The sequence below is a fragment of the Periplaneta americana genome, chromosome 12, assembly GCF_040183065.1.
Source record: "Periplaneta americana isolate PAMFEO1 chromosome 12, P.americana_PAMFEO1_priV1, whole genome shotgun sequence".
Taxonomy (NCBI): domain Eukaryota; kingdom Metazoa; phylum Arthropoda; class Insecta; order Blattodea; family Blattidae; genus Periplaneta; species Periplaneta americana.
The window spans coordinates 49,558,726-49,574,120 of NC_091128.1; the positions used below are offsets into that span (position 1 = coordinate 49,558,726).

At 33.1% G+C, this 15,395-nt stretch overlaps 1 protein-coding gene across 6 annotated transcripts in view; it reads right to left on the minus strand.

Moving 5' to 3' along the window:
* The window catches only part of nej (nejire), a 304,634-nt gene that overhangs the window by 81,541 nt on the left and 207,698 nt on the right, over positions 1 to 15,395 (minus strand). For all 6 annotated transcript variants that reach the window (XM_069841285.1, XM_069841284.1, XM_069841283.1 and 3 more), the window contains 2 exons: positions 13,231 to 13,520; positions 5,351 to 5,508 (listed from right to left, as the gene is read on the minus strand). In XM_069841285.1, the coding sequence (XP_069697386.1) occupies positions 5,351 to 5,508; positions 13,231 to 13,520 (448 nt within the window). The remainder of the gene's footprint in view (positions 1 to 5,350; positions 5,509 to 13,230; positions 13,521 to 15,395) is intronic.

Consider the following 15,395-nt stretch of genomic DNA (forward strand, 5'->3'; position numbering starts at 1 on the left):
TAACAGCCCACAAAGCATAAAACAGGAAAGGATATGACTATCATTCTTCTACTTACAAAATATATTGTTTAAATACTAAAATAGATTAGTGATTTGTAAAGAGATTCTAAGCATATTTATTTTTTTTCACATAACCAGTAGAACTGCTAAATCATATAGGAAAGTTACAAAAGTAACAAAATTGCTTCTGTGGACATTCACCCACGCATAAAAGGGAGGATTACAATAGGGACAACGAATACCTTACGAAAAAGCGACTTTTTTTGTGGGGGAAGTGGGTAGGACAAGGTAGATAGCCTGTCATGAGTTTGGTTATGAGCCTACTATACCAATCGCAATAAATGTGATATATACACATCAAATCACAAACAACAGTAGAAATAATTCTGTATACAATATTTTCTCTAGGAAAGTTGTTTCCTTCGATATGAATGATACTATTTCTACATATTAAAAAGTCACGAAGATCCAATTTTGAGTAAATCGACAATATGTGTTGATTCCAGACAGACACATTAATGGTCACTGAAAATTATTATTATTACAAATGCACTCAGAAGATCTAATTAAGGATATGCTAATTTTAAAGTCATCTTCTAATATTTTATAACTGATAATCAACAGTGCTTAATTATTACATTTTATTTTTATAACAATATTCATACATAAATCATTATATTCATTTGCTATTAATTTCTGGATCCTCGTGGTAATCCTTAATTAAACCTGGACGATTTCTCTCTCTCTCTAAAGGATCATTGCAAACAAACAAAACTTGTTCAATAGTGTCAACAGAAATTTTGTGCAGAGAGAGATGGCATGTCTAAAACTGCTTTTCATTACCACAAACACTTGAAAAGTACATGTATGTGAAATCCTCAAAATATATTTTCTTGTGGCATCGACAAGTTTTCTTTATACCTACTTCATATAATGAGAAAGTAAAAAATTGCAATAAATGTATATAATGGACGTATTAAATTGATGCTTATGTGTTATAAAGTATACATATTTACTTTTTCTTGTTTACTTGAAAGGTATATTTGTGTGTAATTTGTTGTACGTACATAAATATATACATATAAAACAAATATATTTTTCCACATAACAAAATATGCATAATTTAACATAATTTTTAAAGTGCATTGCAGTGACTAGCCAACTAACATAACGCAACAGAACACAATTTTAACTTGTGTAATATTCACATAAGTTTTAGACCTACATAGTTTTTATGCTAAAAATTGAAGGGGAGGGAATTTTATTTTATTTTTAAGGCCATGAAGAAGTCAACACAATGGCACAAATGTACAGCAGCAGAAAAAAGTAATGGGGTGAGTCTTGGTGACAGTCCTCCTGTATGTAGGCAACAAGTTTTGCAAGACTGTCCACAAGTAGCATATATTTACAAGCACTCTGTTTGCTGCACATGCACAATGTGTTGTGCCTGGAGCTTAGTAAAATTAGGCAGACCGTTTTTTTTCCTTCTGGAACTTGAGAAAAAAACTTCTTGAGAAAAATTATATCACTTAATAAGATTTTCGGAAAACAAAATAATGTATATTTTGTATAAAAGAACATAAATTGAAAAAGTTTTCTTTTTTCATTAATATGCTTCATCTTTTAAAACTTAAAAAATATTAGAGCACTATTAAATAACGTAAATAAAGGAACTCGCAATATTAAATGAGCAAATATTACACAAGTAAATATGGTAAATCAAGCAACGTCTCAAAAGCACATAAATATTAATATTCCTTACATGTTAACACAACATTTAAAAAAATATTAATGCAAGACAACATTCAACCACTGTAATATGTAACTAATAAAAATAATCGTAACTGACAAAGTCAAATCGCTTTGTCTAGACATGTATTTTTGGCTACCTAATGACTTTGAATATCTTATTAGTGAAAATGATATTAGAGTCACAATACTGTGTATGTTAAACTTCTCTTTGCTTAGTGAAATCGCTGTTTATTTCAAAATTAACATGTAGATTAACACACGCACGCACACAAACACAGACCTTTCAATAACTTCTTTTGCACCAGCAATATTTCATTATGATAATTACAAGTAAGAACATATAAATGTATCAATCAAATTTGCTTTACTTTAATATCTTAAAATGATTATTTCAAGAACTTGTCAATATTGAAATGACATAAAACTAACTATATTACTGTTAATATTAATATACAGTATACAGGCCGTATTCACACATAAGCATAGGCCTGGGCCCAAGGTAGCAAAATTTTGAGAAGATCGAGCTGAAAAATAAATTTTCAATATTTTTCTATTTCGCAGATTCCTACTCTAGATAGTAGCTTATGTTAAATCAGGGCTGACAGATATATATATATATATATATATATATATATATATATATACAGTAAAACTTCTCCTCACTTACGTGTTTTTCACATTTAATTCTATATATTCGTCTATATTATGAATACATATTTGCAACGATAAACTGCAGAATGATGATGAAATGTAAGAAGTTATATCAGCCAGCTTAGGCTCTAAGCAGCTCAGATTTTTTACAAATAATCTTAAATTATTCAAGGATATGTGTTATAAATTTGAGTACTGAGTTACAGACTCAAAGATGGCTAACTAAGGAGTTTTAAATTTCTCTTGTGAAATTTTTACTGAATTGACTGAACTTGTTCTTCTCATAGTCTTCAAATGCTATTTCAGATGTCATTACAAGTCATTTCAGTTATATGATTTTCTCACTTATGCGTTTTTTTCTTCAGATCCTCATAAAACACGAAGTTTTACTATATATAAATCTGAATTTATAAATTACAGATATCACTGAACTCTGTCATTGATATTTCAAACTGGTATGTACTTTTGCTGCCTTCAACAATACTCATAGTGCATCATGGGACAGACAATGCAGCTAGTCTGTAAAAGTATTAGACCCCTTTTCATGCAACTTAGTTCACGAGGGCGCAGCTCTTTAGCCGTCCAGGGACCAGAACAACACGAGACATTCGAGCTCAAGCTATGTTGTCCAGTTGTATTGTTAAGACTCAGTCACTTGTTAGTGGTGAAATTTAAGTATTACATGCGCCCAAACAAAATACTGCAGCCATGAAGGAAATGAGATATATGAACTAAGTTGCGTGAAAAGAATTATAGAAAAAATTTCCTTGTATATAATAATAAATAGAATGAATTACTGTATTTCGACAGGTCAAAACAATACTATCGTAAACAGCATTTTGTTAGGTTTTACAGTATGGCAAATTAGAAGTTTCATTGTTTCGAAATATTAATGTAATAATATGGTCATTCATATTTGCATGCTAAATCAGCAACGAGAGTACATACAATTTTATTGCACTGGCATAACATGAGGTTAGATGATAGAATGACATCCTAATTTCATTTTCCCCAAAAGTGGTAGTTATGATAGTACTGCTCTGAACTATCGACATATAACTGTCAGAAGTATAAAAAGGTGCAATAAAGAAAATACTCCAACCTGTTAGATAGTGACAAAGCAAAGTTTACTTTAAAAGAGTATATACACCTCTTGAAGAAGGAATCTTTTCACTCTTTTTTTAAACGAGCTTTCCTCAATAGTATGGTGAAAAAAAAAAGTTTTAATATCACTAATACCTTTCAAGTTATGACGTAACACATGAGACTGTGTCAAGGTCGAACAGACCTAAACAAATTGAAATTCTACACCCAAATTAAATCTTAATCAACCAGATATAGAAAATATAAATAAAAAACATAAAAAAATATTAATGACTGAATTATTCACCAAGAATTACCTAATAAACATAGAGGGATCAAAAAAATTAAATATATTAAAAATTTTAATTGACTTGGTTATTTCAATATGAACAAAACTTCTCATCTTCGGTAAGTTTGTGACTCATTTTCTATAACTTACATTTTCCAAACAGGTTTTCCTCATTCATGAAATTTTGCATGCAATTGCTTGAGAACAAACTCTGCCTTTAGCATCGCTTTATCATTTCAAGTTTTTTTTTTCATTAATTATTCTTTCTGGGTGGTGGGGGTGGGGAGAATATTTACAGTAGAAGCCCGATTATCCGTCACCTTATTAACTGATTGGCAGATTATCTGACTGTCTATTTTTTTCGCTCTTTTTTTTTTTCTTCAGAAATAAATAACTTATATGAACTACTGTTTTGTACATCATATTAGTAGGTTCTACATATGTCTTTGCTAGAGAGAGTTATTACAAGCCTTTAACATTACACAGCATTGTCTACTGTTCGAATTGCCGTTCTATAATATAACTTGTATATAAAATGTCTTCTACGGGTGTTAACAGAAAAGTGTTGTGCTAAGTATCGGAAAAAAATTGGAAATAATTGAATGGTGTGAGAAAGAGAAACTGTAGCTCATCTCACATCAGAATACGAGATTGGAATTACAACTACGCTTTAAAAGAAAAAAGGATAAAGTGTAAAAAAGTATGTAAATCTACAACATGAGACCTCCTTTATTCCTATCTTTCCTGAGACAGTCATTACAAAGGGCTTCCTTCCTCCTTAAAAACCCGTCGTTGACAACTAGACTTAAATTAGTGAACTTCTGATCCACTACCTAGCGAGTTAAATACAAGACCATGGAGAAAATTATAAAATTTCTCATGGTACGGATTATCAGATTTTTTCGATTAACTGTTCAGTCCATCCCCTTCATTACCACGGATAATAGAGGTTCTACTGTATTTATATATTCAACTGATAATGGCCGTATTTATTAATATGCTCATTATGAACAAAATAGACAAGATAGCATTAAAATTACTCGAAATTGTACAAGATATCAGCAAAAATAATTTCCCTGTACAAATTGCAACTCCCCCCAACCCCCCGATTTCATTACCCTTAACAATAAAAGTTTTCTGGATTCAAAATTGTTTATTGATCTAGAAGTATTGTCTAATCACTATAACAAACGCCAGAGTAAAAATAATTCAGGATATGTAGAAATTAAATTTTGAACTTTCCTAAATTTATACTATCGAAAGGTGTACATACTCCCTTAAATCATTCAACATATACCACTATAAAAGAAAAAAAAAAAATAAAACTGACACCAACGATCACAATGCTGTGATCTGTATAAAAATTACATTCTACGTTAATTCTGAAAATGAAAATGTTACAGTGCAAAGTCTGGTCATTACCTATGGAGATACAATAAAAGAAGAACATTATCATATTATTTATGCCTGATCTTTACCAGAACCAATGATCAATCAGTACAAGACTTCACTCTCTAATATTCACATTAAGTGCCTTAATGTAATTAATAATAAATTATTCGTAAATCAACTAACCTGTTCTGGAAGCTGTAGTACTTGGCATCTCGTGGTATAGTGCATAGCTGTTTACCATAGCAACATAACACTTGTGGATTGAAAGTGTACTTGCGACCACAACAGTAACCCAGTGATTGCATTACGGGGTCAATCTCCTGCTCAAAAACTTCTGACAGCTATAAACAAAATAAAATGAAATTTACAGGGAAATAATTTTTATAATGTGGCTTTTTATAGTAAATTCAGTAACAATGGTTTTCAACCTGTAACCTGTGCACCTTACAGGATATCTGAAAACAGTTGCCATTCTACAAGTAACTTTCATTAGATTACGTGTCTAAATTAATATAGCTTCATTCCATAACAATAGCAGACATTTTAAATGGATGTGTGAACTGGTATTTAAGGGGAGAGGATAGTACTTTTTAAAACTTTTTTCCTATTTGGTGTAAAATATTAATTTTTTGTATGTAGAGAGCTCATAGCTGTGGCAACTCAACCAAATAAAAATATTTTGAAAAAAAAAAAAAAAAAAAAAAATTGGGGGCCCAAATTTGAAAAAAATATGCCCAATGCAGGATTGTACTAAAACCGATATATCTAAACCATTTTTAAAGATAGATTCAAACAGTTTTTTGCAATGTATTTGCAAAAGCATGTTCTACAAACAGTCTGTAACAGAATTTTGATATTAGTCCCTACGTTTGTAAAGTAAACAATTAAAATTTAATAACAATTTTCTGATTTCCTTTCTTGCAAACAAACAGACGTATTTTTAAAATGAAATCAATTAACAAAATTCTGTTACAGAGAAACGTTTCCTAATAGTCTAAAGAATGTGTGTTCTAAATTTCATGCATGCATCTTTAATAGTTCAGAAATTATATCCATTTTTGTCTGGCAATGTAGCAAAAAAAAATGAAGTTACTGGAAACCGATAAAAGCAGGTGTGTCATTTAAAAATCCATAGCGCAGGAAGTTTAAAAATGATGTCTCAACATTCGATAAGGGCACAAATACCCACAAAATGTTATGCAATGCATTCCATACATATCAAAGGGTACTTTAAAGGAAAAAAAAAAAAAGTTTTTTGAAAATTTAATTTACCAGAAACAACAATAAAAGTGGGCGAGTGATTTAAAAATCCATAACGCAGGAAGTTTAAAAATGGCGACTCAACATCCGATAAGGGAACAAATATCCACAAAATGTTATGGTATGCATTCCACACATATCACAGAGTATTTTAAAGAATTTTTTTTTTTTTAATTTACTCATTTTTCACCAAAAAATACCATCCTCTCCCCTTAACAACTATTTTATGTTTAGAGCTACAAAATTCATGAAATTAAAATCTCATTGTCTTGACATACTTGAACACAAATGGAAATTCAGTGTTAATAAAATTATAGAGTTTTGTTCAACATTAATGTTTTTTGTTCATTGGGTAATTCAGGTCTGTTTTCATAAATTAAATTCAATAAATCTTTTCTATAGAGCATTTAGTTTTATATTTTCATTAGAACGATATTTGAAATGCACAAGAAAAACAATGTGCAATAAAAAACTACGTACGTCAAAATTAGATAATGTAATTAACAGTAAAATGGTAATAAATACTGGAGAATTTCATCCATAGTCACGCAACTTTGAAACTGTTCATATTCTGGCACAATATATTACAAATTACCCATTCAAACTTATCTATTACATAACGCTATTTCCAATTATTGATTTACAGTATTTATTTAATGCAATAGCTCTTGAATTCATCATTAGCCACTATGACGAGGAATAAAATATATGCTACTAATTCCACAATTTTCGACATCTGGTAACATCTACGACTGACCATTAGGATCCGGAATACAAAGCAGAGGTTAACTTAAAAATAAAATACAATAAAATAAAATAAATAAAATACAAAGAATACATATAGCAAAAATGCAATATAGTAAAATTATTTAATTACTCAAATTGGTTGGTAATTAAAGGTAAACACCATTTTTTCTCTAGCCTCCCAATACCTATACCTATCCATCAGTGTTGTTCTTGTTACGACAGGACAGTTGCTAAGATGTGGAGAATCCATACTGTTGCCCTGGTAGCAGAGAATACAAACTGGACTCTGAAATATACTTGTGTGGTGCAGATGTTTGGCCAAACAGTCTTAACCTGTAGTTTGATAGAATCTTGAAACTGCTACTCTTCTGGGCCAATCTGGCACGAATTTACTTCATCCTTCCAGTAACATTCTTTAATTTTAATCCCCAGAAGCTGGAAATGAGCCTCTTTTACTTTTTGGTGTTTGATGGTTGCTACTTGGATATATGAAACTTCACTGGAATCTCAGTGCCTTTCTTTGCAAGATTATGTCACATGTCATTACCAGCAATGCCACAACAGAATGAAATACATTACAGAACCACTTGCTTGTGTTGTGCAAGGAGAATTTTAATCAGTTTCTTGCAATCCAATTTATCATTACATACTGCAGTTCTGAGTAACTTGAGATAGCAGATATAGCTGCCTGATAGTCACATAGTATTGTGACAGCCACGTGAGATTCGATCTCACGACCGGCAGAAGAAGGGCTAGGTCGGCCTGGTTCGGGCAGGTTGTGCACGCATCTGCTTCCTGGGGCATGTGCTGTGGCGTAGAGAGGAGAGGGGAGAGAGCGACCGCAGCAGAGAGGAGAGAAATCCAGATTATTCGAGAATGCTATCTCTGGACACCCGTGGAAATTTCTAGCATTGTAGTTTAGTTATAAATACGACATGCGAATGAACTTGAGCAGCAGTTTAGTTAGTTGCAGTGTTGTTGTAGTCGGTGAACAGCAAGCCAGCCAGTCTTGTGTAGCAGTGAAGCCAGCTTCAAGACCGGAGTCCGACTTGAGTGTGTCCGCAGCTGTGCGAGCGTCCGAAGTCCTGAGTTTGAGTGCAGTGGATCGCAGTTGGGGGGGATCTGAGTTCGAGGTTCAGTGGACTGTCTCTGAAGGTCTGTGGTTCGAGATACTGTGAACTTGAGTGACTGAGCTAGAAGAACTAGCCAAGGCAAACGAACTGTGAACTGAGAACTGACAGTTCTGATTTGTAAATAGTGCTTTGAGAACATTAGTTAAAATTAACAGTTCATTGTTGTTCTCAATAATCCAAGTAAATTGTCATTGTCGTCTGTGAAGTGCAATAACGAATACTGTGTTACTGTGTGGAGTGGAAATCCCATTGTTGACGGGAGTAGAATTAAATTGTAGAAAGTGATTATTATTGTTGAAATAATAAAATTACATTATTGTTTTGTAATAAAAGTCACAGTATTATGTTTGAAAATTCTGAGGACTGGTATAATAATTATTGTTGTCAGGCAGTTCGAATGGTTCGTAATTCTCTGTCAAAAGTGATATGATTTCTGCTGGAGTTAAATCTTGAGAAGGGTCTGCAGTGTATTCCTGCTTCAGTGTATCCATCCTTTTCCACATATCTGTATTTATCTGTATAGGTGCGTACACACTTAGTGAACGAACAATGAACAAATGATGAAGCGAAACTTCGTTGTTCATTCACTGTTTGGGGCAACGTACAAATCATCAGCAAATGGCCAGAAAATATTCATGTTCGCATATTATCCGCAATAATATAATTATAGCAGACGAAAATATAATTATAGCAAGTGCAGCCACTATTATAGGCAGTTTAACAAAAAGAAAGTTAAAAACCAAAAGACAATGGTGGCAGACGCCACTCTACGAAAGTCGCAATCAATATAGAGGCACTGACTTGCTTCATGATTTACGTCGAATGGAATCGAGACAGTTTCACAACATCTGTCGCATTTCAGAAACAGACTTCGAAATATTACTGTGCAAAATAGGGCCAAAAATTTCCAAGAAACACACAGGGTGGCGAGAAGCAAGAAGCAGGAAAGGCTAGCATTAACACTTCGATATCTCGCTACAGGAAATTCATATACAAGTTTAATGTATTTATTGAAAGTCTCGAAACAGCTGATTGTTCTAGAAGTATGTACAGCTATAATTGAGGAACTGGAAGATTTTATTAAGGTACGACTGTAAGACAGGGGAAAGTTTCAATATACAGATACCTCACTGACAATAAATTATCTTAAAATACTAAAAAGAGAGATTTGTCTGTGTTTGTCGAATGCACATCATGCTTACGAAAAATCACTTTTCAGTGCCAATAATTTATTTTGTGTGCACAAGGTTGGAACTTTGTTTTTTCTGGGCGTGAATTTTCCCAAAAGGAACGACATATGCATTCGTTTACCGTTCGTTCGTTCGCTAAGTGTGTACGCACCTTAACATACGTGTAACCAATTCGTTTTTGATAACATGAAAGAATGGTCTTTAATGGAGTGGCCTGCAAAGTCTTGAAAAACATTCGCTTTGTTGTGATTCTCAATTACATCTCGAGCACAGTCTACACTGAACTGTTTCTGCAGCATTAATTGTCCGTGATTATTTTCCAAATGTTTGTTAAATTAACAAACATTCCATTATTACACAAGGCATTAATGATTAAAAAAGTGGAAAGAGCTTATAGACTATAGCAATGATTCGATCTTGCTTAGCTTCATCTCATTAAGGAAAAACTGTTTTATGTATGGCATTAAGAAACAGATTACTGGTTTGAAAGAAAGTATTTTTGCAGCAGAAAGTATAAACTATTTTATTTGTCACAATATGTTTCCCTCATACTTCATACAAGGACAAATTAAAAGAAAGTCTTGTGCAGATTGTATTTTCGCTTTTGGCGTCCATCCTCTGAAGGAAACAGAATTGTGTCAAGAAAACAACTTATTCTGCAATTACACGCACTGCAGGTTCTTTACTACTTTCAACTTTTAATTCTATGCAAGTGAAGAGATAGTAACTCATTACATCTCGATAGGTCGGTAGCATCCTATTATCCAATTTTTTTGGGGTTCCAAAAATATCATCTGCTCTGATTAATGTCTTCTTTCTTGTTTTTCCTGTAGATTTCGTCATGAACAGCAATAAAGCACCACATACACAATCCACTGCAAGCTACAGCTCAAGAGCAACCAACAAATAGGAAGCAGGTGTGACAACAGTTTCTTACTGTCAACCCCTCCAACTCTCTACTTGCTCCACTGGACTACATTGCCAGTTTGGAAGTATCTCCTCGGCTGTCTATGCATTTAAATTGTCCGAATGATTTTAGATTTTATAATAATACAAAATAAGATCCAAAATTGCAATCAATAATAATTGTATAGAACAAGTCAACACATTCAACTATCTTGGCTGCAATCTTTCTTATATAAACTCCAGGGACGTAGATATTAAACTTGCCAAATTTCAGCAACTGCTAAGGACAATCAAATCAACCTATTAAAGAAAGTTCGACCAGAAACAATTTTGAAATTCTATAAAGTTTGGCAGTCCTGGCATTATTATATGGAACAGAGACATGGTCATTAACGAATGGGCAACTTCGAAGAATAGAAGCTACTGAAATGCGATTGCTATGACCTCTTGCAGGATATACTCTTTACGACCATAAAAGGAACGCAGACATCCGAACAGAATTGAATATCACCGCCATTACAAATATTATAGAATCTTACTGCAACAATTGGTATGAACATGTATTAAGAACGCCCAACAATAGGTTACCCAAGAGACTATTGGACTATACACATCATAGAAAATGAGACATCAGAAGACCAAGGAAGAGATGGAAAGATCAACTTTCTTCTGGAAGCGGAACAGGCCAGGAGGCCTAATCCAAGACTGTTATTGATGATGATGATGATGATAATAATAATACAAAATATCATTTAATTTTGTTTTTAATAACTTGTATAAAACTTCGATGCCATCGTGCCCACATGAAAATTTAATCTAGAACTATGATTTTTTGTGCTTGATTATTAGGGGAAGTGACAACTTTTCTGCACTACATGTTTTCTTAGTTTCAAAAAAAATTCGATGCACTCAAATGCACTATCCACTGTGAAAATTGCAAGGTGTAGTATCATATTGAGCATGATGTCCAAAATTTCATCTTCTATGACAAAACTTGATTCACAAGATTTCCCTCAATTTACAATAGACAGAAACATTATCCAAGCTTGCAATAAGGAGATGAATTAATGACAGTTTGCAATTAATTGATGACAATATTTCATTTACAAACAGCTTCTTTTAATATGCACACATTTCACTTATGGCAGTGGTTTGCAACCTTTTGGGAGTGACAGGTCCCTTGAAGCTCATTATTTCATTTTGGAGTACCAACAGAATATTTTTTACGACTTAGGCTGGTAATCATTAAACATTTGCATACTATAGCTAATTAAATGTCCTTAATAAATTGAAATAAATATTAAATTTTAAATATGAACTGAAAATAAAAACCTAAACATAAATTTGTTTACATTATTATATCATGGTCCTTTCTGCGAAAAATGAAACCAATTTTTTAGTCTTACCATAAGGTTATCAATAGAATGGTTGATGTTGCTTTGCAAAGTCTGATTAATTATAGATACTTTTAAGTCTGAAGTCTACCTTAGCATTAAGTTTATTTCTGTATTCATTCTTTAAGAAGATCAGAGCAGAAACTGTACTCTAACACAAGTATGTTGATTCAAATAGCATTAAGTGTGGTATTGAAATTCAGGAAACATTAGGCTACGAGTGGTATATGCAACCAAGATTGCAACAGGGACGTTTTAAGTAACGATTTTTAAGCTCGAATCAGAAGACAATTCTAATAATTGTGTGTATGTGCAACTAATGCCAAAGTATCAGTCTACACATGGTGCTTCAACTTACAGAAGTGCCCATGTTACTATTTATTACTGGATTGGATGACTTCCCATGGTGCTGGAATGTTGCTGAGACCCTTGGGGGATCTCAACACCATGCCATACAAAGAACTTCTAATTGATTAATTCTAGCACTGGGCAAATGTTATACTAAAGGACAGTGCTTTTGTTTCGAGCAAGAGAAACATCCTTTCCATACTTCAGGAATGGTTCAGTCAGAAGCAAACGATCGAGACAATACCTTGCCCCCCAAATTCGACTGACTTAAATCTCGCTAAAAATGCCTCAAATTAATGAAGAAGATTCTGTGGAAACTCTGACCTGCCAACAAAAGAGTGCCTCTGGTCCATGGTCATGAACATTTGAGAAAAACTCGCCCTCAAAGATGATTATTTCAACAACCTTGCCGATTCCATATCTGATTGATCGTTGTCGAGAGGTTAGAGAACAAGAAGACAGACCACCGAGTTCTTGATTTTGTTTTCTCACATTCTTCTCAAATCCACAGCCAGTAACTCAAGACCATGAGTACAGTGTTGGCCCCTCTTCCCTCAGCCCACATCATCAAAAGATTTTTTTCCCCTCCCCAATCCAGCTTAGAACCTGATCAAAGGCTATTCTCTGAAAACATGCAATATGTACAATGTATAAACAAACGAAGATCTGCGCTCACAGATATTTGTAGAATAGGGTAGTGTTAAAGATGAGAATTGTTCATGTTTTCTTGGATATTACAAAGTGGGCAAAAAGGCTATCCAGAATAATAATAATAATAATAATAATAATAATAATAATAATAATAATAATAATAATATCAAAAACAATAATACAATAAACTACTTTCTATTATTCTATTTTTCGAGTAGACACACTGAGTATATATCTAAACTTTTTCTGTAGTTGCTGAAAACGTAATGCTGTAAATGCAGCACTGCGACTTTGGCAACCCCAGTTTATATATATGCACTTTACACCATAACATAATCGCACATATTTCGGGGGAGGAGAGGAAAATTCATAGAAATAAGTAAGTACTACTTACACATGCTATGATGGAAATTCCTCAAAGATAAATCTCTTACCTTTGTACAGTATCTATATACTCTTGAGGTTTTGCGGTTATAGAGCCAGGCATTGTCAAACATCAACCAGACATCGTCAACATATTCCCATGGATCAGAATACTGGCCTGTATCCAATTTTCTTTTTACTGTTGACAAGTCCATTGCTTTCTTCACGATATCAAAATAGTCTGGGATCCCAAGTGCCTGGGGATCAACAGGCTGACGAAAAGGAAGAGACTCAGGATCCTGTCGGTATAACTTCTCTAACGTTGGCATCAAGGCTTGCCGAAGTTCATCTGGTTTGAACACTGTCAACATTTAAAGATAAATAAATATTTTCTCATTTAATTTCCTATAATCCCATTCTCACAAGATAAAAGAGGAAAATGGAAAAATCTGGCATTAAAGAAGTTCTATTCTATAATCTTAAACAATGGTGCAATTTTTCTTGCTTAAACAATTGTCCAAAAAGTACTGCGTTGGATTAAAGTTAAGAATTGTAGATTTTCAATTAATTTTAAATAAAATAGAATTGAAGGGCTTGAGGGGGAAAAAAGGAGCTACCCTCAGTAAGTTAGTTTCGAGAAAAACCGATTTGAAAGTTTAAAAAATCCTACAATTCAGGATTGTGTGTGAATGTGAATGGAACTCTGCTGAAGTATTACGTGAAATATTCAGTTTTGTTGGGGAAAGAGTTTCTATGTAAATTCTCTTTTTAAGGCAAGTAAAATAATACCTAAAAGGAGAAGGAATTACAAAACTGGGTTAGCTCCTTTTTCCCCTCAGACTTTTTAAACATATTGCATGGATTGACAGTTGTTATGAATGAATTGTATGCACTATGTAACACATATTTTATAGCTTTTAGTTCACATATTATGTGTTCTACTTCATCTGATTATTCATTCTGCTGTCATCGAGCATTTCAGGTTCATTATCAGGAATAGCTCTTCCTGATGAGAGTAACTTTTCATAGAATGAGTGATATTCTGGAAAAATCAAGTGCCAGTAAACCAGCGTGCTTTCTACTGTTGATGAGATTGGCTCTAAGTATCTTTGTAAGGAAAATGAAAAGCCGAATAACTCTGTTCACGAATAAGAAATGCCTACTTTCCTAGGTGCTATAATCTTCTTCTGAGATATAACTTATTGCTGGCCTTTACTTTTCTTCTATTTCCCTTATTCTTTTTGAAAATCGAGCATATTACATATAAATATCTATATTCGATGTTAAATGTTATGTTTTATTTAACGACGCTCGCAACTGCAGAGGTTATATCAGCGTCGCCAGATGTGCCGGAATTTTGTCCCGCAGGATTTATGTTCGAATTATTGTAACGACATTTGATGTTACATTTATGAACAATCCCAAGACTTGGTGTCAAAGCTGATGCAATACCAGGTCGACTAAATCAAATTAGATTCCAAATTGACCGCCAATTTTCAACATTATGCTTCCTCTTTCTACTTACTGAACCTTTCAGAGGGTTTTGCTCTATACTTCGCGAAATATACATTTCTGGCTACAAGAAAGAAAATAAAATTCGTATCTCAATAACAGATCAAGTCAAGATGGATTTACGACCTAAATAATTAACATAGAATTCTGAGGAATCTATAGACCTTAAATCATTAATCAAACAATATATATATTGCAAATTAATGGCAGTCATGCACAAAATAATAATTGTTATTCAAGATCGCTATAGTTCATTACCTAAAAGTGTAAACATCCACTGGTACATTGTCTCCAAGGGAAGAAGGTGTTACGCCACAAAACATATTTTATTGAAATTATGGTATTAAACATATCTTTGGTGAATCTTCTCTGCTATCAAAAGAATCTGCAGTGTAATTTGGATCATTAACACTATCATCAGTGTAAAAATTATTTCATGTATCACTAAAACACTACATTTCGTCTCTACCATCTGCTATTTTAATGAGGGTTAACTACTTTTTTCTTCAGAAATATAACACTGGAATGTGGTTGGAATAAAAAGCTGTGGATATTGTGCAGTTATTTTTACTCCTACAAATACTATCCGATGTGAACGGTAAAACTACTAATACGGAGTGTGATACACACATTTTCTCAGTTTTCATAAAAGTGTGGGTTAACTCCTTTTTTTCCACCAAGCCCTTCAATTATCAATTGAAGTTTATACAGACAGAAGATTAAC